General features: G+C 34.5%; 1 protein-coding gene across 3 annotated transcripts in view; it reads right to left on the bottom strand.

The window, feature by feature from the left end:
- Positions 1-6,097: 6,097 nt before the first annotated feature.
- The window catches only part of LOC117064207 (B-cell scaffold protein with ankyrin repeats-like), an 88,496-nt gene continuing 68,063 nt past the window's right edge, over positions 6,098-26,530 (bottom strand). For all 3 annotated transcript variants that reach the window (XM_033178465.1, XM_033178472.1, XM_033178482.1), the window contains 3 exons: positions 22,986-23,140; positions 15,537-15,675; positions 6,098-6,261 (listed from right to left, as the gene is read on the bottom strand). In XM_033178465.1, the coding sequence (XP_033034356.1) occupies positions 6,113-6,261; positions 15,537-15,675; positions 22,986-23,140 (443 nt within the window). In that variant the 3' untranslated portion in view covers positions 6,098-6,112. The remainder of the gene's footprint in view (positions 6,262-15,536; positions 15,676-22,985; positions 23,141-26,530) is intronic.

The following is a 26,530-nucleotide window of genomic DNA, read 5'->3' as shown; positions in this document are numbered from 1 at the left end:
CATACACTCTCCCAAGACTAAACCAGGAAGAAGTTGAATCCCTGAATAGACCAGTAGTAGGCTCTGAAATTGAGGCAATAATTAATGGCCTGCCAACCAGAAAAAATCTAGGACAAGACGGATTCACAGTCGAATTCTACCAGAGGTACAAGGAGGAGCTGGTACCATTCCTTCTGAAACTATTCCAATCAGTAGAAAAAGAGGGAATCCTCCCTAACTCATTTATGAGGCCAGCATCATCCTGATACCAAAGCCTGGCAGAGACACAACAAAAAAAGGGATTTTAGACCAATGTCTCTGACGAACATCGATGCAAAAATCCTCAATAAAATACTGGCAAACTGAATCTAGCAGCACATCAAAAAGCTTATCCACCATGATCAAGTGGGCTTCATGCCTGGGATGCAAGGCTGGTTTAACATATGCAAATCAATAAACGTAATCCAGCATATAAACAGAACCAAAGACAAAAACCATGTGATTATCTCAATAGACGCAGAAAAGTCCTTTGACAAAATTCAACAGCCCTTCACGCTAAAAACGCTCAATAAATTCGGTATTGATGGAAAGTATTTCAAAATAATAAGAGCTATTTATGACAAACACACAGCCAATATCATACTGAATGGGCAACAACTAGAAGCATTCCCTTTGAAAACTGGCACAAGACAGGGATGCCCTCTCTCACCACTCCTATTCAACATAATGTTGGAATTTCTGGCTAGGGCAATCAGGCAAGAGAAAGAAATCAAGGGTATTCAGTTAGGAAAAGAAGAAGTCAAATTGTCCCTGTTTGCAGATGACATGATTGTATAGTTAGGAAACTCCATCATCTCAGCCCAAAATCTCCTTAAGCTGATAAGCAACTTCAGCAAAGTCTCAGGATACAAAATTAATGTGCAAAAATCACAAGCATTCTTATACACCAGTAACAGACAAACAGAGAGACAAATCATGAATGAACTACCATTCTCAGTTGCTTCAAATATAATAAAATACCTAGGAATCCAACTTACAAGGGATGTAAAGAACTTCTTCAAGGAGAACTACAAACCACTGCTCAGTGAAATAAAAGAGGACACAAACAAATGGAAAAACATACCATGCTCATGGATAAGAAGAATCAATATTGTAAAAATGACCATATTGCCCAAGGTAATTTATAGATTCAATGCCATCCCCATTAAGCTACCAATGACATTCTTCACAGAATTGGAAAAAACTACTTTAAGGTTCATATGGAACCAAAAAAGAGCCCGCTTTGCCAAGACAATCCTAAGCCAAAAGAACAAAGCTGGAGGCATCACACTACCTGACGTCAAACTATACTACAAAGCTACAGGAACCGAAACAGCATGGTACTGGTACCACAACAGAGATATAGACCAATGGCACAGAACAGAGCCCTCAGAAATAATACCACACATCTACAGCCATCTGATCTTTGACAAACCTGACAAAAACAATAAATGGTGAAAGGATTCCCTACTTAATAAATGGTGCTGGAAAAATTGGCTAGCCATAAGTAGAAAACTGAAACTGGATCCTTTCCTTACTCCTTTTACAAAAATTAATTCAAGGTGGATTAGAGACTTAAATGTTAGATCTAAAACCATAAAATCCCTAGAAGATAACCTAGGTAATACCATTTAGGACATAGGCATGGGCAAGGACTTCATGTCTAAAACAGCAAAAGCAATGGCAACAAAAGCCAAAATTGACAAATGGTATCTATTAAACTAAAGAGCTTCTGCACAGCCAAAGAAATTACCATCAGAGTGAACAGGCAACCTACAGAATGGGAGAAAATTTTTGCAGTCTACTCACCTGACAAAGGGCTAATATCCAGAACCTAGAAATACCTCAAACAAATTTACAAGAAAAAAACGAACAACCCCATGAAAAAGTGGGCAAAGGATATGAACAGACACTTCTGAAACGAAGACATTCATACAACCAACAGACACATCAAAAAATGCTCATCATCACTGGCCATCAGATGAATGCAAATCAAAACCACAATGAGTTACCATCTCACACCAGTTAGAATGGCAATCATTAAAAAAATCAGGAAACAACAGGTGCTGGAGAGGATGTGGAGAAACAGGAACACTTTTACACTGTTGGTGGGACTGTAAACTAGTTTAACCATTGTGGAAAATGGATCCAATGTGAAAAATTTCTAGTTCAAGGATCTAGAACTAGAAATACCATTTTACCCAGCCATCCCATTAGTGGGGATATACCCAAAGGATTGTAAGTCATACTACTATAAAGACGCGTGCACACACATATTTATTGCGGCACTATTCACAATAGCAAAGACTTTGAATCAACCCAAATGTCCATCAGTGACAGACTGCATTAAGAAAATGTGGCACATATACACCATGGAATATGATGCAGCCATAAAAAAGGATGAGTTCGTGTCTTTTGTAGGGACATGGATGCAGCTGGAAACCATCATTCTCAGCAAACTATCGCAAGAACAGAAAACCAAACACCGCATGTTCTCACTCATATGTGGGAATTGAATAATGAGATCACTTGGACACAGAAAGGGGAACATCACACATCAGGTCCTATTGTGGGGAGGGGGTGGGAGGAGGGATAGCATTAGGAGATAGGCTTAATATAAATGACGAGTTAAGGGGTGCAGCACACCAACATGGCACATGTATACATATGTAACAATCCCGCACGTTGTGCACATGTACCCTAAAACTTAAAGTATAATAAAAAAAAAATCTTTTACTATAAAGAATCCTACTACTTAAACTAATAATTACTGTGTTCTTTTAGGCTTTCGATGTTATTTTGCTTTTATGTTGTTACCTAGTTACAAAGTTAACTTTATTATTTCCCCAAGACATTTTTGTAAATAGGATGAAAGTCTCCAAGGTTTTAATTACCTTAGTTCAATAGGAGTTACTAGTATTTCTAACATTAGCACTTCAATTCTAATTATCATCCCAAACTGGGCTTTGGATTTCTTTCATTTGAATCTCTCTTATATTTACTATTTTAAGTGATGCTCTGGAAATTTCACCTTTATGAGGTTATGTTCTGGGATTTAGTATTTATCCAACAAAGATGAAATGATTAAAGAAGCAGATAAATAATCAAACTATTCAGGTTAGGTGTTCTAAAACCTAATAGACGTCATTAAAAATTAAATTAGAAAGCCAGATTTCTCATTATTATTTTCTCAAATTCACAGAATGCTCATTTTGCTATATGCATGGTTTCTTTAAATGATAATACAAAGTCTCTTATTACAAACTCAACAATTGCTAAAACATAAACCCTGCAGTATTCTCATTAGTAATTCTTTCCTCAAATTCACACAATGTTCATGTTGTTACATGCCCAATAGCTTTTAAATGTTCATGAGAAAGATCTTATTGCTAAGTTTTAGGATTACTGAAATCACATCTGCCATTAAAACTTACTAGAAAACTCAGGAAAGTTCTTACAATATACCATTTCAGCTAAGTAGGTAGGTTATTTTAAAATTCAAATCTTCTGGCATATATTCCGACTTATAAAGAGTAACTATGCTAAATAAAATTACAATGTACATTGTGTTTCCAATGCAGGTGTTCAAAGTGAACCATGGGCAAAATATTCACATTTCTTAATAAAATGGCAGAGTAGCCCATGAAAGAAACAATTACTGAAATGTTCTAATCTGGAAAAGAAATGTACAGCTTCCACAGAATGCTGTTTTTTTTTTTTTTCTTTTTCTTTTTAGTTTCCTTTTTTTTTTGTTTTTATTTTTTGAGAGAGAGACTTATTGTGTCACCCTGTCACCCAGGCTGGAATGCTGTGGTGTCATCTCAGCTCTGCCTCCTGGGTTCAAGCGATTATTTTGCCTCAGTCACCTGAGTAGATGGGATTACAGGCATGCATCACCATGCTTGTCTAATTTCTGTATTTTTAGTAGGGATGGAGTTTTGCCATTGTCAGTCATGCTGGTCTTGAACTTCTGGCCTCAAGTGATCTACCTGCCTCAAACTCCCAAAGTACTGAGATTACAGGCGTGAGTTACCATGCCCGACCACAAAATTCGTTAAAAACACAATCTATGTGGGAGCAAAGGCAAATATAGAAAGGAAAACCAAATGCCCTGAAGGAGAAGCACAGTGTGGGCTGGGACACCTCCTTCGAGGTCAAACAAATCTAAAATACACTGCGGCCATGCCTCTGCAGTTGCTTCTTCAAGGGTAGAAAGTGCTTTTCACCTCCTCAGTGAGTTCACAGATACCCTGTGTGGTCCAGATACCAGAAGATTTAGACAAATCCCATGTCATACTTAGTCCAAGATGCTTGGGAGACTCACTGAAGTGCAGCCTTTCCTTCTATCCAGCCTGTTACAGTCTGATCTGGTCTGAGATGCCAGTCTCAGATTTTGTTTTATCTAATCCCACAATACTTCTAGGTGCCCTCATGACAGTTGCAAAACCTCTAAACCTCCCTTAAATTACATAAATTAAACAGTCTCTTAATGTCTCTCCTTGCCATGCCATGGTTTGCTACCACCAGGTTAGAGTAATTCTGTCTGTCATTACTCAGACCTCTGACTTAAAATGGCTCTCTCCTGATGGTAAAATCTGAATCATCCTGTGCCTGCCCAGCATCCTCCCTTCTATAGGCCACCAGAGCTTGGTGGTAGAGAAAAATCATTGAGAAAAGCCGTGACTCTTTCTTTCCCCTCATTCCAATACAGAGGGTAAAAAAGAAACAGCATTTTCCAACTTATCTAAAAACTAGCAAACTCACTTTTTTTTCCACTTCAAGCTGTAAAAGAAATCATGAGTTGCATATTCATAGCATCCTGAAAAATTGTCCAGGCGTCATAAATTACATTTATTTTTTACTATATTCAAAGATCCCCACCCACAACAGAAAGACCAACAGAAAATATGTTTGGGGACTACTTTACTTCTACACTGACTGAATAGTCACAGTGCAATATATTGCCTTTATTAATCTTTTTTGTTATGAATATAATTTTTAAGTAGAGGATAAGGTGGACTTGTCACAAGAAAATGAAACAGTCTGTTTTTCAAGCTATTACTTTTGTACTTGCTTTGGAATTACAATATAGATATTTTGTCAAATGTCCTCAGACTCTCCAGTTTGACAAATGTTATTTCACTCCCTGTCCTTTTCTAAGACATGTTTACCTTTTCCATTGTTCTAAAGTATGTCGTTCATATAATATAAAAATAAAACTCTAATAGAAAAATGTGTCACACGAAATAATAACAAATCCTCCAATTCTATTCTAGTTTAAACACATAAAGTTTCATGACAACTTGTCAGCTACATTATCATTGATAGTTTTGTTAAAAACCTTATAAGTTTTTACTGTAAATTTGAAGATAGGTTTTTATGGTAAATTTTATGGTAAATTTGAGGATACTTAGACTTCCTTTCTCTACCCCCTTCTACCTCTGACTCACATGAAAAACTGAGGCAATTAAGCAAAGATATAATTCTAATTATCAAGTCATTAGAAATGGCCTTTATTTCACTCTGAAAATTTGATGGAATAAGCACATATTCCTAATAAATATCACAAACAAAAAATAATTTTCACAATCAGATAATAATAATAAATGAAACTAAGGAAAACATACACTGAGCTTAGAAGTGTCCACATGAAAGTAACAATTTCTAGATTGACACCACGTTTCCTTTTTGGTGATATTTTGGTTTGTCTAACTCCTTAATCTCAAAGCATGAGACAGGTGATTTGACTTTCGTTTTACTTTGTGTTATGCAGGTCTGAATAAAGAAGGAATTCATTTCTTAGGAGTTCTTTCTAATTGCTCTCTCTACCTGCTTGTAACAGCTTTAAAATGAGCCCATCAAAATGTCTACCTTGTAATGAATAAGCTATTTTCCATTGACATTATCTGGATTTTTTTGACCTAGGCAAAGTAATTTGTCCACTTTTTGGCACAACAGAGGTTGCTTCTTTCCTTCCTATTGACCCGTAGTAATTTACTCTTATTCAATCAACATTCAAACTTATACCAAAGCATGAATCCTCTTATCCTTCATTAGCTCTTCAGCTTACATTATGATTAACTTCATGGAAAGATCAATTTACCTGGCACAATCTCTCTCCTGAATCTGCCATTCTGAATAGGCATTCCTTTGCCTTTGCTGTTGGGTAGTACTTAATCTTGGTTGTGGCTTTAATGATTCCATCACAGTAGACATTGACATGGACTGAACCAGCAGGAAACTCTTATGAAAATAATAAACAAGAGTTAGGGGCAGAGTATTTAATGCATATTCATACTATTACATCTTTTAGAGAATATAAAAGAAGTCTTTAAAAATTTATAACACTTTTACTAATCTCTAGCACTTAAAATCATTTTTAAAATTCTTGGTAGTTGGAAACCACAAAATGAAATGTACAATTTTAGACTTAATTGCTTTAAAAAAACTTAAAATACAAAATGTATGCTAAAATAACAATAACAGTAAAGCACTAAATTATTTGTCCCAACTTACTTACTAATATAAGTTTTCTTTGTAACATTCTATAATCTTGACATAATTCTTTAGAATTTGGAAAAGTATAGCCATTTATCAAAAGTTAGGTATTTATTATTTATCTTATGAAAACAATTTAACTAATTACAGGCAAGTTTCTCAAAATTGTAATTTGAAGAGTACATTGTAATTTGAAATGATTTAAATTATACAACTTGTGTTCAGTTGACTACAATGAAAAACCCTGGGAAAGGCAAGGTTTAATGCCCAGATACTAAAGTAGTATTTACATCATACATTCATCTAAAGCCTTTTTGAGAACAAATTGTTCAAAATGAATGATACACTACATTGTGAACTGTGCTGTAATATATGAGCAGCATTAAAGTTATATAAGAATTTAGGACTATGAAAGAATACCAAAAAACAATCAATTAAAAAGTTATTATGTTTTAGTGTAAGAAAAGAAAACAAAATGTAATTCTTTAAATTCATTATGAAACAAATTTTAAGAGCTTTTAATCTGTCATTGAGATACTTCCCATGTTCTCCCAGAAAACTGTCACTCAAATATCTAGGGTTAGGAATAAGTCATTAAATATAAGAGCTTTGAATATTTAAAAGTTTTTAAGGTTTAAGTATTAATTTCACTTTATCTCATGAAGCTGTTAAAGGACTTCTTATAATATTGCTGAAGAAAATTTAAATGCAACGAAAGCAATCTTAAGCTTAACTAGGTCGAGGAGCTGAAATTTATTCCTCTCATATTTCTTGACTAGATGCCTTGCCTGTATTATAATGATGTATGTAGAAAAATAGGAGCTCTCTCTCCCCAAAGAAGCATTCATCCAATAGAGAATGTAAGGGAAACTACAACAAACAAAAATGAAAGTTTTAAACCACATCTCATCAGCTAAAGCAGTATGCATATGGTAAAGGTGGTTCTAGAGTTATTGGAGTCAAATGAAATCAATTTCAGTAGATTTAATAAAGATAAATTTCAATGTAAATGTTATGATAAGTTATAAAAATTATTTTGAAAGAAGATATTAATTTTGTTTATCACAAAAGAGGTTTGGAGTTTTACCATGTAGAGTTAACCTTTTGAAAGAAAATCAGGTAATGAATCATGAGAGGTATATGGTGAGATTTGCTTGGTAGTTTTTTGATACACAGTAGATAATATTCTATATTTTTTTAATCTAACATGAAACTGAACTGATTTATTCTTATACATTGAGTCCTTAGTTAACTCAAAATTTTACCAGTGCATCTACTGATAATGATGTCGATTTTAGAGTAATCCTCCAAGGAGATGCCTTTTAAAGTGTTGTGTTTGATGTATACATTCTCATATTTGTTAAATGGCAGTTATTAAATCAATACCTAATTACTGGTCCCCACTACATGTCACAGAGAATGCCTTATAGATTCATATGGTTGGGAGGCCTCCTCAGTAATACATTATTGAACTGACCTTTACATGAGCAGTACCCTCTACTGCTTGAACATTATTTTACTTTAATTTTGGTTCACTATGATGACTGTATTTTATAGCTTCTCAATAAAAATAAAAACCAATTAATGTAAGGACTCAAATAGAAGAGAGTAAAATTAAATGTTGTTTACCATCTGGATGAAAGTATTCAAGCAACACCTAACCCTGTAAGTACACACAAACACAGGTCAAGATCTCCAAACCAAGCAAGGATATTACTGAGTCAGCCATGAAGAGGAAAACAGGCACAGAATGGAAGGGAAAAATGGAACTCCTTGCTCCCATCATTTCAAATCTCAAATTCTGTTACATTCAAATGTCTTTGTCAACCTTCCCTATCTCTATACTTAAGTGGTCTGTCCTTGATGAGGTACAAATTGAAGTAATTTATGAGAAATATAATCCAAAGGTATTTCTTAATAGTTAAAATATTTCACTAATTCTATAAAAGTGGATATTTCACAAATCTATTAATTTCAGAGCTCTTTTGTCTGCGTATGTCTATTGTCTGAGAAGCTGTTTTCCTTTATTATCCCATTTTAGACTTTTCCCATATGGTAAACATTAAATGAAGCCACACTGTTTCCATGAAAATGAAATAAACATGGCTCTATTTGGATTCGAATATTATCATTAAATAAATATAGGTGGCTTCAAAACATGGGTCATGCCTAAAAATTAATATCAATTTAAAATATGTTAAAATTGTTTTCCTGAATTACGATATTATAAAAATATATTATCAATTGTTATTTTCTTAAGAAGGTTGAGCATAATATTTGGCATATCCTGAAGTATTTTTCATGCTCTTCTAATGAAATGTAAAGTTATAATTTACATTATCCAGAGCACAGTTTCTTAATAAAGAGATTCTAAATCTTTGTGGATACATTATGCATTCCTTTCAACTTTTAATTGGTTATCTTCCTGCTGCATTAAATTTTTTTCTCACAGTACTATAAGTACCAGAGGAATGCTCTCTACGTTCTATGTAAAAATTAGTTAGTATTTACAGTTTAATGGTTTCACATATATTTATTATAAGTTTTGACATAAGCTGAGATTTTAGTAACTCAAATTGCTTTAGTACAAAACAGTCCCTGTCAGTGACAAACCTATGGTTACCATTAGGAGGGTGTGGTTTCTAGAAAATAACTTAATTATAGGTGTGGCAAGTTATTGAGCTGAAAGGAAAGGGGAGATGGCAAAATTAGAAGATATTTTCTCAAATAAAAATGTCAGGTTAAGATGTTTCCATGTATCAAAAGGGAAAGATGCTACTTAGTAAAAGAGCATCTTAAGATTTCACCACCTATCAGCATAATTGTACTTTAAAATAATTTTTGTTTATCTCTACATTGTTACTGACTGAAAATATCTGGCACTGCTGCTGTTCTTTATGGAAGACCAATAATTAATGATTCAATTTTTTAGAGACATAGACCTCTTCAGATTATCCATTTCTCCTTGTGTGACTTTTGGTGGTTTATGTCTTTCAAGGAATTTGTCCATTTGTCTAAGTTATCAAATTTGTATCCATACTCACTATTATCCTTTTAATGTTCCTGGGTCAGTAGTAATTACTCCTATCTTATTCTTGATATTGGTAATTTGTATCTTCTCTCTTTCTTTTTTGGTTAGCCAGGCTAAAAGTGTATCAATTTGGTTGATCCTTTCAAAGAACCAGCTTTGGATTTTGTTGAATTTCTCTCTTATTTTCCATTTCATTGTTTTCTGCTCTAATTTTTATGATTTATGTTATTCTGCTTGCTTTACACTTAAATTGCTCATCTTTCTATAGTTTCTTAAGTGGAAGCATAGGTTATTAATTGCATATGTTTCTTCTTTTCTATTACAAGTTTTTAATGATAAAAATTTCCCTGTCCACACTTTTTATCTACATTCCACAAACTTTGTTAAGTTGCATTTTAATTTATTTCAAATTATTTTAATTTCACCTTAGAAGTGTGTTACTTAATCTCTGAATTAGGGGGATTTTCCAACTATCTTTGTGTTGCTGATTTCTATTTCAATTCTATTGTGGTCCGATAACACACTTTGCATGATTTCTATTCTTTTATATTGAATAGAGTTTATTTTTTAAAGATGCAGCAGATGGCTTATCTTGGTGAATGTTCCAAATGAGTTTCAGAAAAACGTGCATTCTACTGTTGTTTGATGGAGTATTCTATAAATGTTAATTAAACCAAGTTGATTAATAATAGTGTTCAGTTCATTTATATACTTATTGATATTCTGTCTGCTGAGTCTATTAATTACGGAAAGACAGTGTTCAAATCTTACATAATAGTGGACTTGTCTATTGCTCTTTTCAATTCTAGCAGCTTTTGCTTTACATATTTTGACACTCTGTTGTTAAGTGCATACATGTTTAAGAGTTTTCTATTTTCTTGGAGAATATATCTTTATCATTATATAATGCTTCTGTTTATTCATGATAATTTTTCTTTTTCTAAAATCTTCTTTGTCTGAAATTAGAACAACTTTCCAGCTCTACTTTGATTAGTGTTATCATGGTATTAGGTTGGTGTATCTGTGTTTTGATCTCTGCTTCATTTTCTCATTCTTCTTGCATTCCAATTTCATTACATTACTTTCAATGCCATTTGTAAAACTGCAATTACTTTTGCACCAACCTCCAACCTACCTTGCTCCAACCCTTTCACTTTTCACTTTTCATTTACCCATGTCTTAATATTTAAACTGAGTTTCTTACAGACAACATATTATTGGGTCTTGCTTGTTATCCATTCTGGCAATCTTTGTCTTTTAACTGACATTCTTAGACTATTCACTAAACTTAAGTAGTGATTACTTGGCTTCAGTAACATGGTTGGGTTATATCTACCATACTTGTAATTTTTTTTTCCCTACATTTTTCTTTGTTACCCCTCTCTACCCAACCTTTTCTGCTCTCTCTCAAAATTATTTGATAATTTTGTAGGATTCCATTTTCTCTCTTCTTAGCCTACCATTTATAGCTTTAAAAAAATTTTTAGTAACTGTCCTAGAGTCTGAAATATACATTTTTAATAAACCTAAGTCCCTCCTGTCCCTTATATTGCTGTCATTACTTTCACTTATCCATATGCTGTAATCACTCAACACATTGATAGTGTTTACTTCAGACACACATTTATCTTTTAGATCAATTAAAAATAAGGAAAATGAAGGATTTTGTTTTTACCTTCATTCATTTATTCTCTGATGCTCTTTCTTCATGCAGATCTAAGTTTCTCACCTATATTATTTCCTTTCTTTCCCAAATAACTTCTTTTAAAATTTCTTGCAGGGCAGGTCTGCTGGTAATGAACTCCTTCATTTTTCTGTCTGAAAAAGTCCTTATTTCTCCTTCATTCTATATTCAGGATAATTTCACTGAATATAGAATTTTAGATTGGTGGGTTCCTTTTTTTCGCAATACTTAAAATATTTTACTTCACTATTTTCTTGCTTGCGTGGTTTCTGAAGAGAAATTCAACATAATTCTTATACTCGTTTCTCTACAGGTAAGTTATTTGTTTTCTCTGGCTTCTGACAAGATTTTCTCTTTTGTTTTCAGTTTTCTACAGATCAAATGTAATATGAATAGGTGTCAATATTTTATATTTATCTTTCTTTGTGTTATTTGAGCTTTCTATATCTGTGTTTTGATCGCTGCCATTAATACGTAAACATTTATTGTTCTTCATTTTCTCATTCTTCTTGTATTCCAATTACATGTATGTTAGAAATTGTCTCACATTTCTTAGATGTTTTGTCCTTTCTTTAAAAAACAAACAAACAAAAAAAAACCTTCTTTTTCTTTACCGTTTATGTTTGGGAAGTTTTCATTGACCTATCTTCAAGTTCAATGATTCTTTTCTGACCTTTGTCAAGTCTACTAATGAACCTATTACTTTTTAATTTCTGATACAGTGGTTCTGATTTCTAGCATTTCCTGTTGATTCTCAAAATTTAGCTCTGTTTACATAATCAATATGTTCTTTCATGTTGTCTACATTTTCCGTAAGATCCCTTTATATCTTAATCACTTTTAAAATCCCTCTCTGAAAATTTCATCACCTGTGTCGTATCTAATACTAGTCTAATGCATGCTTTGTCTCTTTAAATTGTGTTTATCTTGCTTTAGGAATGCCTTGCAATGTTTGGTTTTGGTTTATGACTAGATATAAGGTAAATAGTCTTGTAGTGAAAGAATTTATGGGAATCTCTCTAGGAGTTGGACTGTATTTAATGTTTGTTGTAGCTATCGGTGCTAGCGGCTTTAAATTCCTCTACCATTTTTGTTTCTGTCTCTCTTTTGATTATGTACTTTTCTAAGTACTTTACCTAGAGAGAGTCTGGATCTTGCTGGGTTTTTTCGGCTGGTTGGTTGCGTTTTTTAAACAGTAATCCACTGTCATTATGCTGGAATCCTGCTGTGGTAACCACAAGGTTGTAGGGAAGGAAAGCATTCTATATTCTTATGATTAAGTCTTAGTCTTTTAGTGACTCTTCGCTATGACTTTACAAGTGTTTTTGCTGTGGCATAGCTTCCCCTAATCCCCCTTAAGTGAGACAGGAAGGCCAGAGGGAGCCACAGTGAAATGATATCCTTTCCCAGCTGGAATGAGGCTCTGGTAAAGTGTTTTCTTCTGGAGAGTAGGCCTGTGCTATGGAGAACATGCTGGAAGTATTTCACCATGATTATTCTTCCTCTGACCCCACCAGGGTTCCATGGGATTTTTCTCAGATCTGCATTGTACAAACCTGGTGGGATTCATGGAGGTAAATCCTACAAAAGTGTGGGAACCTCCTAAAACTACTGCCTCCAGGAGTTTCTCACTCTCAAACTAATCCATTCTCAGCTTTCAGACTTCCATCAAAATTAACACTTATGTGCTCCTACTACTTTGTGGCTCCAGTGGCTTCTGCTCTAGGTAAGTAGATTTCAAATGACACTCTCTTAATTCATTGTTTTCTCCAGCTTTTGAAATAGTGGATTGCCCTTGTCAGAGCTCAGAAGACAATACCCCAAAGTATGACGTCTTGGTGTGCCGCATACTTTGAACTAAAGAAGACAAAAGAGCCTCAGAAGCAAGGTCTTTCTGACATTCCATCCTCATGTCTCCCACCCTTCTTCCTGCCCTTGATCTAGTCATAGAAGCAAGAATTCCTCTTCCCCAAGGCAGATCATAGAAACTGGAACTCCTCTTTCCCAAAGAAAACCACAAAACCAAAAAAGGTCTCCCTTCTCTCTTCTCCCTTAAAGATCCTCATTTCAGAGAAAGCCTGCTCCATACATGGGAGGAAAGAATGTCACATAGAGAAGCCAACAAAAGTCGGAACAGCCAGGCCTTACTGGGTCCTCCTCCCCTCAAGCTTGTTGCCACTAGTTCATACTCTTTTGTTCAATCACTGTTCTACACGGCTGTTTATTCTTCATTGAACCTAAGCATAAAAATAGACAGTTTCCCTGGGTCCTTAGGTCTCCATTTCTGAAGGCTCCTATAAATCTTTGATTAAATAAATTTGTTACGCTTTTCTCTTGTTAATCTGTCTTTTATTATAGGAATGACAGCTGTTAACCTTATGATGGTGAGAAAAGGTATCACACCTGCAACTAACACCTTCCAACTTTAATTTTCTAATGGGTTCAAGAAACGTGGTCGATTTGTAGTTGTTCAGCTTTTTCTTGTAAAAATGGGCTCTTTACTGTGGGGCTAAAATGATTAGTCTAAATATTACTTGTAAAACGTTTGTTTTCCTTATATATCTGTGCACATGTACTGGGTCATGATGTAAAATGTAGTTCTTACTAGTTGTTCTTAGTAGGGTTCAAAACATTTCAAAACACAGTGACATGAAGCAGAGAAAATAAGGCTCTGGGCCTATTTCTGCTGAGGCATTTTCCATCCATACTCCCAAACAGGTTCAAGTAACCATCTTGAATATTGATACAAAGCAGTCAACATTTTGGGAGAAAATTTCTCATCAATTTACAGAATACAACAGTTGAAACAAATACTTAAATAAGTTTAATTATGATAGTTGGTAAATAGTGGTTTATTTATCTATTTATTACAGATTTGTTGTTTAACCATGGAGATAATATTATGTCTTGGTATATCTTGGAAAGCATGACATATTCATTTTCTGCTTTTCTTATAATTAATTTGAACTTTGACATGTTTTATTCTTTATTCTGTCCTAGCCAGCAGGTATACTGAGCAAAAATTTTTAAGTAATGTGAATAATTACATTTGACATCTTGATCTGCTTTGGGGAAATATTATTTAAGTGCTTCTGAATCTGCAATATTGATGTTTCTACAGTGACTTTATTCTAACTAAATTTAAATTCTGAAACTAATTAGTTAGAAAATTTTATTCATTAAACCACTTAAGAATGTGACATAATGAAGTAGAGGGCATTGAGACAAGAAAGAAAGAAAAGGAAAGAGATGGAGTTTTTCTCATTTCACTTCTACATATGCTTATCCATGACAGAAAGCAGTGTCTGAAATGTTTATAAATGTTTAGTATGGAGTTTTTCCTTCTTATAATCCAACTTCAGTCTAAGCTGTGCAAGGAAATCCATACACACGCTTTCCACACAAACAGAAGTCTGTAAATACCTTGTAAATAGACTGCATAATCACTATATTTTAAAAGGAATAAATGTTCAAAATGTGTTTAACATGATCTTTAATTTAAAATATTTTTGCCACATTTCCAAATTCATGACAAGATTGAGCATCTTTTTATTTCTAAATATTTTACAAAGTTCACATTTATGAGGTTTTGTAAGATGATTTTATTCTCTGATCATGAAAAGACATCATAAATGTAAAAACCAAGTAGTCTTACATTTATATTAAGATATCTGGAAATTAGTATTAGATTAATATTAGAGTTTGATTTTAGCACAATTATTGTTGCAAGTATGGTTATTCCATCTGGAATTTTAAATCTGATACAATTTATCATGCTATAAGCAAAGCTGAATAATCAAATGATTAGCTTTGTAAGTGAGATAAGGAAAAGATGAGAAGATTATGTGTACAAATTGCACCATACTGATAAAATAATGGAGAAAACATGCTTTTCAGAGCCACAAAAATATACCAGACACTTGGGGGGAAAAAGACAGAAAGGGAAGAAAATAGAGTTTATTAATAAAACTCAAAATAAATTGCTAATCCAAATATCACAACAAAGCACACAATTTTAGTTATATGTTTAGTAATTGCCATAATCTGCTGACATGTTTAAAAATGTATGATGTTACTGGATGTCATTTCATTACACAGTATACAAGCTAATTTCTCATAATTTGCATGTTCTTACTTTTGCAAATCCAGATTAATAATAACAACCTTGGGTATGTGAAAACTAAACACAGGAAACACCTGCAGAACAATATTAGTTTTTGAAGGGAAGTGAAACCATTTATCATAAATTTATTGGAAGGAACTAAGGATGATGTTTTATACTTATTAAATCATAAACATTCTTACCTAAAGCTTTCATGCACCAGACTTTCTTACTCCAAAGGGCTGGCCGTGTTCTAATGCGCTTATTATTTGATGTAAATTCAACCTCCACACTATCACCAATTACTTCATCTCTCAAAATTATGAATATTTCACCAGGATTCTGTAAGATTAAAATGTAACCCATTTAAGCATTTGAAAAAGTTTACATTAGCCAAAGAACCCACTACATTTCTTTATAATTAAGGTAATACACTATCATTGAATAAGTCTTCTATGGTGTTTGTATTTTCAACTGTATCCAGAAATAAAATACATAAATGTGATTCTCACTACATTTTAAATATTATCAAATTTATTGTTATTAGATGTTCTTTTTTTCCCTCTAATGCCATGCTTTGCAACTTAAAGAAACAGTGTGAATATGGCCTCTTCCTTTTCCTCTTGCCTCTTCCTAAATATGGCTCTCTGTACCAGGGTATACGCATCATTTCACAGACCAGCAGAAGACTATAATTCAGTTGTTAACCAAATCATTTTTCCAAATCCCTTTTTTACTCCTTTGTATAACTTGGTTTCTTTATCTATAAATGATAGAATTGAAAAAGTTTAAGATCTCTTACAATTTAAATATAATGACTTTTCTTTTAAGAAGTCCAATAGTTTTATGTTTTGTGTAGTAGAAGTTCAGTGGCTACTCTTTATTTATGATTAAGTGTCTGCGATGGTTTTTGAGTTGACTAAAGGTTATAAATCTAAAGTTTCTAGATTTAATTAAGATGGAAGAGCCACATCTATAAGGTGAAAAAGGTTATTGAATAACTATTTGTGAAAAAATATTGAGAAACAATACTAGGAATGAAAGATTGGGGTTAATACAGAGTAAAGAAAGGCATAAACATTTATTATCTATTTTATACTAGAAATTATACTCAGCACTTTTTATATACATATATTTCCTCTAATCCTAACTGAAACAGATAAACACAAAGGCATACATATAGAAAGACAAACACAAACACACACACACACACACACACACACACCCCAAAATAAATAGATAAGGCTATTTCTTTTTCTCTTTTAAGAAAAGGACAACTAATATATAGAATTGCATTCTGAAGTCTAATCAGAAATATTTAATTTCCAAATCCACACTACTCCTTATATCATGCTGTCAAACCCCATGAAAAAGCTAAAATAAAACATTCTTTTTATGATTATCTTAGATATCAACTTTCAAAAGCTTTCTTCAAGTCATACTAACTTTCAATTCCATGCTAAAAAAAAAACAGGGATCATACTTATATGGTTTTATAAAATCACGTTTATCAAAAAGTTACTAATTTCAAGATTCTCTTAAATGCCCCTAAGTATAAATTACTGACCAATAAAACTTACATCTTTATGCTTTATCCCAAAGAGCTTCTAACTATGTTGATGTTACAGAATCATTTCAGCTCACACAAAAATCTACTTCAGGCATTTTCCACCAGAGTCTAATACTCCCAAATATTTGTCCATAGGGTATTTTGAACTAAATTTCTCCTCAGAATTTACAGTGCTCATCGGGAAAGGATCCTATTTCAAAGGAACTCCCACTATTCCACCTGTTGCTCTTGCCCCACACATGCAACATGCCAGAAAAGCAGGAGGGTAAACCCTTCCCTTCCTCACATCTGCAACCTCCTCCTCACAGGGCCTCGCTTCTGGCAGTTCTTTTGTTCCTTTCGTTTCTCATATCTGCCCCTTTACCTGAAATCTTTAAGAGCCAAATAATGTCTTTCCATTTCACTTGGGCTCAGTTACTCAAGATCCTCTGCTTTAAAGTTCAGAGATATTTCCTGTGTGTGCATCATTCCTTGTTTAACTTTGACTTATACCTTTCCACATTTGGCCAGTGCACATGCACTCTCCCAGTGTTTTATCCACCCAACCGACTCCCTACTCATGACTGCTTCTGACACATCAGATTCCCCCTTCAGGGTCAGGCGCAGTGGCTCACGCCTGTAATCCCAGTACTTTGGGAGGCTGAGGCAGGTGGATCACCTGAGGTCAGGAGTTCAAGACCAGCTTGGCCAACATGGTGAAACCCCGTTTCTACTAAACATATGAAAATTACCTGGGCATGGTGATGCATGCCTGTAATCCCAGCTACTCAGGAGGCTGAGGCAAGAAAATGCTTGAGTCCGAGAGGCAGACGTTGCAGTGAGACGAGATCACACTACGGCACTCCAGCCTGGGCGACAGAGCAAGACTCTGTCTCAAAAAAAAAAAAAAAAAAAAGGCAGGACTCCACCTTTCAACCATTTCCACAGAAAAGCTCTAAACAAAAGACAAGCACACTGACCACCCCAAATGAGGCACTCATATCTTCATTTGTACCCATGGCCAGCTTCACGGGCCCATGACCTTACAGTCACACAGGACCCCACACTTAGAAGGCCCTGTTTCTGGTTTAATATTCTGCTGTAATTACTTTGACATTATAATAATTTGAACATGGTACTTTGTACTTTCATTTTGCACTGTAAACTAGGCAGCTGGGCCTGCTTGAACATAATGTTGGCATGATATTTAATTCCTTTTCTCCTTCTATATCCTCATATTTATCCTCTCCAACAATGTCCAACTCAGATCTCACCAGCTTCACAAAATCCTCCTGCAACTTCAGCTCAAAAGTTTTAGAACTTTCAAAGGAACACTAGAGCACAGCATATCCATAACCATCATTTGACTATTACTAAGAGTCATGCTCTCTACTACTGATTAGTTTTTCATGTCTGTGTCTTGCCTTTCTAGCTAGATTTTAAACATCCTAAGGGTGTTTTTGTTTTCTTATATTATTGTAGCACCTTTCAAAAATGATTCACATAAAAACATTCTGTATATAAATTTTTAAATTAAGATGGAGTAAGTCTGTAAAAAGATGACATTTTGAAATTGAGTATGCTCATCTCTGTTCCATACTTCTCTCAGTACTCAAAGCTTCCTCTACCCCTGGGAGTAAGCACTGGCTCTTAATTATATGAGTAAATTTAATTCAGTGGAGAAAATATTAGGAACCCCAAATGGTCATAAACTGGTTTTACCACTTATGAAGCTATTGTTTTGCTCCCAATCTTTCTGACTCCTCTGTGAATCTCTTATTTGGGTCAGAGCATTCAGGGAAACAAGGGGTTATGACAATTATCACTTCCAAACTTTAAAGCTTGGCTACATTGGTCATAAGCCTTGAGACCTAACAAAAGAGGTAAAATTTCATCGGCAATGTTGCATTTATATCCGAATCTCTGAGGTAGGACACAGGCATTATTTTTTGTGTGTGAAAACTCCCCTAGTAGTCCCTGTATGTAGTTTAGTTTTTGATAACCACTTACTTAAAAGAAAGAGACATCTTTTGGTCACTGTAAAACTTCACCTCTGAGAAGGCATCACTTCACAATACAGACATTTCAGGCATTAATGCATACAATCATCTTTTGCTGCTTTTACTGTATTTTTCAATTAAATCACAGGATTGGGCTTTAAGTTAAGGTTGGTTACCAAGGACTAGTTTGTGATTTGGTATCAGAAGTAAGTGGGTAGTGCTATTAACTTTTGTACACTGTTTTAAATTGTATTCAGAGTCAACAGATGAACTGGTAAAAAGGTTATCTCTGAGATTCTTCTAGCCCTTAAGACTCACATTCTTTCATGGCATCTCAATTTATCTCTATATTTGTTTATTACATAATCCATGGTCTGTCCTATGGGCTTGAAGACTCATATTAGGGTTTTAGCCTTAAGAGTGTGTCAATGAACAGGTCATATAAAATAAAGACCTTTATTAGGGAATATGGTGTGTGGTAGGATTCTGATTTTAAAAACATTCAATAAAATTAATATAGATCCAAATGCTGATAAAGCCACTTTAAAGATCTTTTGCGGTTGCACGATGACTTTCAGAATTAAATTTTCTCAAGAAATCAATAAGTGACTCAACTGGTTTTTTAAATGTCTCTATCTTAACATCAGAATAGCAGCAGTGGGAAAATAAAATAAAAATAAAAGAATTACGGTTGATTATACTAAAGGAAGTAAGAGATTTGGGGAGAAGGAAAGTTGAGATTACAGCGGGCAGATTCTACCAAAAGGAAGGGAAAATGATACATTTAAAGATCTGGGTTTAAAGAAAAAAAGAGATAAAGAAAATAAGCTCACTCTTAATTGTTCTTTAGGATGGAGCTACTGCTGAGAAAATATAGAAGTCATTTCTGAATCTGTGGCTAGGGATCACAAAAATAAGATTTAACCTTGACACTGTTGATATTTTTTGACCAAATGTGTAATTGTTGTGGCAGCTGTTGTGTGCATTATGGGAAGTTGAGCAGCTTTCAGAGTTCTATCCACTAAATGCTAGTAGCAATCCCCCAGTTATGACCATCAAAAATGTCTGCAAGCTTTGCCAAATATCTCCTTGGTAGAGAGGGTCAAAATCACCTGCATTGGAGAGTCACTGCTTTGGGGGTGTTTGCCGGAGTAAAAGACTGCAGAGGGAAGAGAAGTTACTAAAAAACAGACCAGGTCTAGTTCTGGTTTTGCTGTAATTTCAATGGGAGAGTACCTCACATGTATATTTTTCATCAGGGAGATAAAATTGGGTGAGATTCATTTGAACAGTGGATGCATTTGGGAGACCTAGAACTCACATCTCTCATGGTCAATTAACCCACACAAAAAAATCAAGAGGCATATGCCAGACAAACAAATGTCTTGGCCCATAAACAAAGAAAAGTTCAAAAAAATATACTAAAACAAGAAGAGTGTGCCAGTCATACAGAAAGTAAAAGAAGAGGTCAAATTAAGAAGCAGATTGGAACTGCTAAAACTCACCTAGGTATTTCTCAAAGATACAGATAATTAACTTATATAAATAGGACAATGGAGGGATATCTTCATTAGTGCATGGGGAGAAAAAAGTTAAAGAAATAAAGTAAAATATTTTTCTGCTGTTTGAGAAGTGGTACAAAATCTTCAAGGTCTAGGAAATCCAAATTTGTGAAAAAGAGCAGTGCTAGGAAGAGTGACAAGGCAGAGGAATCAATATACTCAAGCTCCAAGGGTCACAGGCAATAGCAACAGCACCCACTACCTTAATTAACGATAGACTAAAGTTAATGCTCCAGAGCAGATGAGGGCACAGAGAAGAGAATTTCTCTAGGAGGAAGGTCCATAGACCTCAGCAATTCTACAGCAAGAACCAGCAGCAGGAATAATTTAACTCCCTTTTCATGAGGGAGAATGAAAATTATGCAACTATAAAGAACTCACAGTCAACCCAGTGTTAGCATGCTGGAAACACAAAACTAAAAAGAGAAATTAACAGAGTTTGAAGATACTGGGTGTAAATCAGGTACATCTTAAAGAAGACCTGGTGACTGACTGAGTTAGTATTGTAAAATTTCTAGATTTTTTAGGATGATAGGGAAACCGCAACTATCATTTCCTTAAGGCAGTAGTCTTAAGTGGTCTCTATTCACAGATTACTTGGAATACTTCTCAGAAATGAATTGGAGTTCAAAAGTTGTGCTGTCAGACAGTTGCCATAGGCTGAAAGTTGTCGTGGCAAGTCTGAAACATGATTTTCACTCAGTGGGTAAAAGTGATCTTTTCTATGGTGGTTGGCAATAGTCTTATAGATTCAGACTATACTAAAATCTAGGTTCTGAAAACAACAAAATCTTGTCTGGGATAACTATTTTTGGTCCAATGATTAGCTTACTTTGATGAGAATGTGGGGCTGGTAATAAAATAACTTTGTATAGCCTTTTAAATGTTTAGGATTCTTTAAAAAGTGGGGAACCTAAAAGAAATTTTATATTGAAATAATTAAAATCCAAGAGTCTGAAAGAATTATATCAATGTCAATAAAAAACAGTCCATGATTCTCCTACTGAAAAAAACCCTTATCTAACTAGCTATCTACATAATACATCTTTGCTTGAATAGCAGTGAGGTTTGATTTTGCGACTGATTTCTTTGAAAATTTAGTAAGAGAAGGGTCTTGTAGTGCTCGAATTTTACTGTTGCAGATATTTTTAAAAGCAGCTACTTAGACTCGTTGTATAACTCCTGTTGAGCTACTTTTAGTTTCAGAGGGTTTTCTTTTTTCTGCTTTGATTTTTATCTACTTGAGAGTAGTTGCCATTTTTTTTATTACACGTCTTTTCTGTCTTTTCCATTGTTTCTGACTCAGTAGGAGCCACGAGTTCTGACTGTTTAGCCTGATCTCCTTCCTTTAAGTTCTGAGTCCTTGTAATTTTACTTTGCCTAATCATCTGTGTCAGTTTCCTCACACCTGTATAGTTCAGTCTCCTGGGGTCTCTAAGGTAGTGTCAAAGCATTTTTTTGTTCCTCTGGAACTGAGAACAAATAGCTTAAAACAGCAATTCTTCTGCTCAGGCATGGGGTAAGGGTCTAGAGAGTGAGGGTGAGGAAACTAAACTTTACCCCTCTACACAGGATATTCCACTTCCATCAGAACCACTGATACCAGTAGGATCAGGAGACCCACCCAAAGGTCAGTGAGCCCCTGTCACTGGCTTCTATCAGAAAGACTCCTTCAGGCAACTCCCATAAGACTCTCCTGTATATCTGCCTCTTTATACTCAAGGATGCCACAAACTGAGGCCCAGCATCTTTTCCTTGTCCTAAGTTTATGTAGTCAGAGATTTGGAAAGGCTTATTTTAGTGGTTCATTCCAAGCAAGATTTAGGAGGAAGACATGCTGGGAACATACATTCCCACAGTCATTTGCCCAGAAATCATCCCCCCACATTATACTCTTACTTCCTGAAGGACCATCTCATCTAACTTTTATGGTATTTCTACTTAATATCAGCCTTTAATACATGTTTCATCATTGAAAAATTGGTGTTTTAAAATTCTATCCAAGGGTATGTTTCCCTTTAGGAAAATAGATCTTTAACCTATTTAATGTGAATCTAAATTTATTTTAATTAGCTTGATAGCTATGGCAATTGTACATCTATTTGCAAAATGTGAAGTAACAGTTGATAAAATTAAGCTTCCATATAACCTTCACTATTTAATTTTTCAACAATTATGTAACAAATGCCTATTCAATTATCATCCAGTGTGCATCAAATGCCTACTACTAATTGCCTAAGTTCAGAGGATAGCCATGAACAAAGTAGACAAAAATGACAGCTATGTTGGAGTTTGCATTCTTGTGAAATACAATATCTATTAAAAAATAACAGGTGGGCTGGATGCGGTGGCTCATGACTTGTAATCTCAACATTTTGGGAGGCTGAGGCAGGAGGATCGCTCGAGGCCAGGAGTTAAAGACCAGCCTGGGCAACATAATGAGATCCTGTCTCTACAAACAACAACAACAACAACAACAACAACAACAACAACAACAATAACACAGTGGGGTCACTTAAATAACAAGGTATCTTTACTGACCTCACATGGAATTTCAGCGGGAAGCACCACTGCTAGTGGTATGGTGTTTCTTGAAGCTTCTGGCAGTTCTTCAATTTCCTTTCTCTCACCTATTTCCCTAGAATGTTTTACTCGTAGGTCTGTTGGAATGTTGACCTCAAGGTAGTCTTCAGAATCTAGAGAAAATTTTATGAATGTAGATTATCATATAACTAAAGCCACAATATTTCCTCCATTGTTATAAAGACTAATTGCTGAACAACCAATTTAATATATGGGAAAACCGAACTGAGTTTAAGATAGCTGAAATAATTGAACCAATGTTAATAATTAAAATAATGCTTCACAATTTAACTAGTTTTATAATCATTATGACTAAACTAAATCAAATATGTAATACTATGTTCATCTACTAGTTAAGTGTTTTCCAAAAAATAGAATCCAGTCACCATTTATATTTTCTCTTAATATTAAAACAGTAGATCTGTAAAACATAAAACCATTTGTTTTCCATGATGGTTATTAAGGACATTTAAGTCGGAACAATTTAAATCAGAATAGTTATTTGCCCTTTACATATTTCTAATTTTAAAAAACAGAAAGCACAATTATGGGACAATCACTAAATAAATTAAACCAGTATTTATTTCTAGGATATACTAGTTTAATAGTGAAATACTAGTACTCATCAAAATGTTAATGCATTCTATGGAAATAAGTGTCTATATCAAATAAATTGGGTTTACTTATATCAGTATTACTAAGAACACTGAAATATGCTAATGTAAATTTCCAATCTCAAAGAAGGAGCATAGTATCTGATTTTAAAAATCTTAACAGCAATTTAACATTTAGTCTTAATCATTAAAACATTGTTCTCTATTTGGAAAAAAATGTGTTAAGAGAAATAGATAATGTTTTATTATTATTCAGTGTCTCAAAGCCCAAAATATTTCACTAGGGCACAGAACCAATGCAGCTAAAATTAAGACTCTTGAAATGAGAAGGTCACATCTATAAACTTATGTCCACCCAAAAGCAGCCCTCAAACCCTCCAAGAAGGGAACTGGAATAAAGAAAAGCAGCCCCTGACAGTTGGAAACTAACCTGGCACCATGAGAATGCCTTGGTTTTCTGGAAGCCATCCTGGCACTCAGAGGCAGAATCTGGTTTTCTACTGAGCACCAGCAACATCAAAATTAGACAAGGCCACTCTGTCACCATGATGAACCAAGAGAGGGACAAGACCACGTTGTAATCATGTCAGAATCTAGATAAAATAATGAACACTGCCCAAACCACAAAAATGACTAAGTCCTGGCTAGTACGAATGACTGTTTCTTTAGCAATTCCGGCCTCATCTCATTTCTCCTGCCCTCTGCATGGTGTGATCCACTCCTCCTAGTTTGTCTGGGAATTTCCTGGTTTGGGCTCTGAAAATGCCTTGCCCTAGGAAACCCCTCACTCTCAAGCAGACCAGAAAAGTTGGTCCCTCACTTCCAAGTAGAGTCATTAATATTCCACTAATATGTCAAATCATAAAATTACGCCTGCTTCTTGATAGCAGGCAAACTATATCCAAGCTCTGCTTCCTTGAACCCTCCCTCAAATCACTTAACACAAGTCTAAATCTTCCAAGTCCTTTCTAACGCCCTTTTCCTGAGATACCCCATGGTTCTCCCTGATATGCCTTCTCTTTATTGCAACAAGAAAAAACATCCAAACACTTCAAGTGCAGGTACTTTCCTGGTAGTCTTTGGCTAAGCAGCATTGACAGGGTAAAAAGATAGAGACAAAGGCGGTAAGAGAAGTCACCAGCTTCACATAGGTAATTCGATCAGAAAAGCAGAGTAACAAAAGAGAGCCTCCCTTGAGAGGGAGGAGCTGTCCCCACGCTGTGTCTGAAAATGAAAGTTTTCTTGTTTTCTTCTGTCTTATGAAAGTTGAAGAACTAAGGCACAAAAGCACCTAGGATTTCCAGCTTGCTCTCAGTACTAGTCTTGTTTGAAATGAAAAACAGTCCTTATTTCACTAACAATTTAAAACACTTTCATAACCAATTTCTCTCTCTCTCCCTCTCTCCCTGTCTCTCTCTCCCCCCCCCCCCCCCCTTCTACCCACACACATAGACATACACAAATCAAAATAGTGAAAGGTTGTATAAAACTGGCTCACTACTTTTGTGAGTTTGTAGAAAAACTAAGAAATAGATTTTATTTAATACACCTTAAAAGGAGAAGTCATTCCACCATGGCAGTATCCAGGATTTTCTGCTAATTCTTCTGATATTAGGTTACAAAAAGTTATTTTATTTACCCTGGGGACATAAAAACAAATGTACAAAAAGACTTATCTCTATGAATATTCACAGAAGTAGTGTTTATAATGGAGAAAATTGGAAGCAATCTAAGAAATAAGGAATAAGATAAAAATGTGATAAAAGTTGTCACTAATAATTCTATCAAGGAGTATTTAAAAACAAGCAACAAGTTTATGCTATAACTGAAAAAAATTCAAGTTAAAAAATTGTCAATTTAGTAGGTTTTCATTCTAGTAAAATAAAAACTGTACATATACAGAGCTGTGTAGAGGGAATTAAAGACATAGACTTGAATGAATGAGAATAGACTAGCCATATATGTGTGTGTATATATATAACCCAAAAATATTGAGTGGTTATTTCTGGCTCATGGGTCATGTGTAATTTACTAAATAGGTATAAATATACAATATTTATACCATCTAATAATATGGCATATGTAATATACATTCTGATTTTTCTACACTGAAAATGTATTTATTTTACAGCTTTAAATTATATATGTCCATTTAATTCAAGAGAGGAATGAAATGATGAAGATTGCAGACTGAGAACAGGTATCTATTTTCCTACTCTACAACATATAAATGCAATAATAGAAAAGATTGCTTTTAAGATAATGAATGTATTAAAGCACTAGAAATTCATAAATGGTGCAATTACATAAGAACAAATTTTGAGGAGTTTCTCAAAGATAAATGTTAATCTGGAACTAAATGAACAGAGACATCACAACAGAGAAAACGGAGCCCAAAACATGATTGGAAAAGACAACTTCAAATAGAAAATTCGTTTTCCAAAACTAATTATTTTTCAAAACTAAATAAACCACAAACTTAAAATTCAAAGAGCAGAAGAAGGTCCTGGGACAAAGATAATGTTAATAAGTTAAAACCTAATTTGGAACAGAGATAACTGGGACTTTCCTAGCTGCTACTTCTACTGAGCAAAAGGAAGTTTTGCTTTTGTCCTAAGAATAAAACTACACTATTTTAAAACAAAATTAGCTAGTATTGGGACTAGATAAGGGAACAGAATGGAACCTGATGTACTTACCACCCTTCCCAAAGACAACAGAGAAAGAAAAACTGATAAGAGAAGGGGTAATTCCAGCATTTTTTCCCAAGGGTTAAATTTTTAGGCTTGGCTCTCTACTTTGCAGGTGTTTTGACCAGGAGATCCATAGGAGCAACAACTATTAACTGACAGTGATCCTCAACTAAAAATTTAAACCGCCACCCAAGAT

The sequence above is a fragment of the Trachypithecus francoisi genome, unplaced genomic scaffold (assembly GCF_009764315.1).
Source record: "Trachypithecus francoisi isolate TF-2019V2 unplaced genomic scaffold, Tfra_2.0 Contig01566, whole genome shotgun sequence".
Lineage (NCBI taxonomy): Eukaryota > Metazoa > Chordata > Mammalia > Primates > Cercopithecidae > Trachypithecus > Trachypithecus francoisi.
Note: the sequence above shows the minus strand (reverse complement) of the source record. Positions and strands in the feature narration are given on the sequence as shown.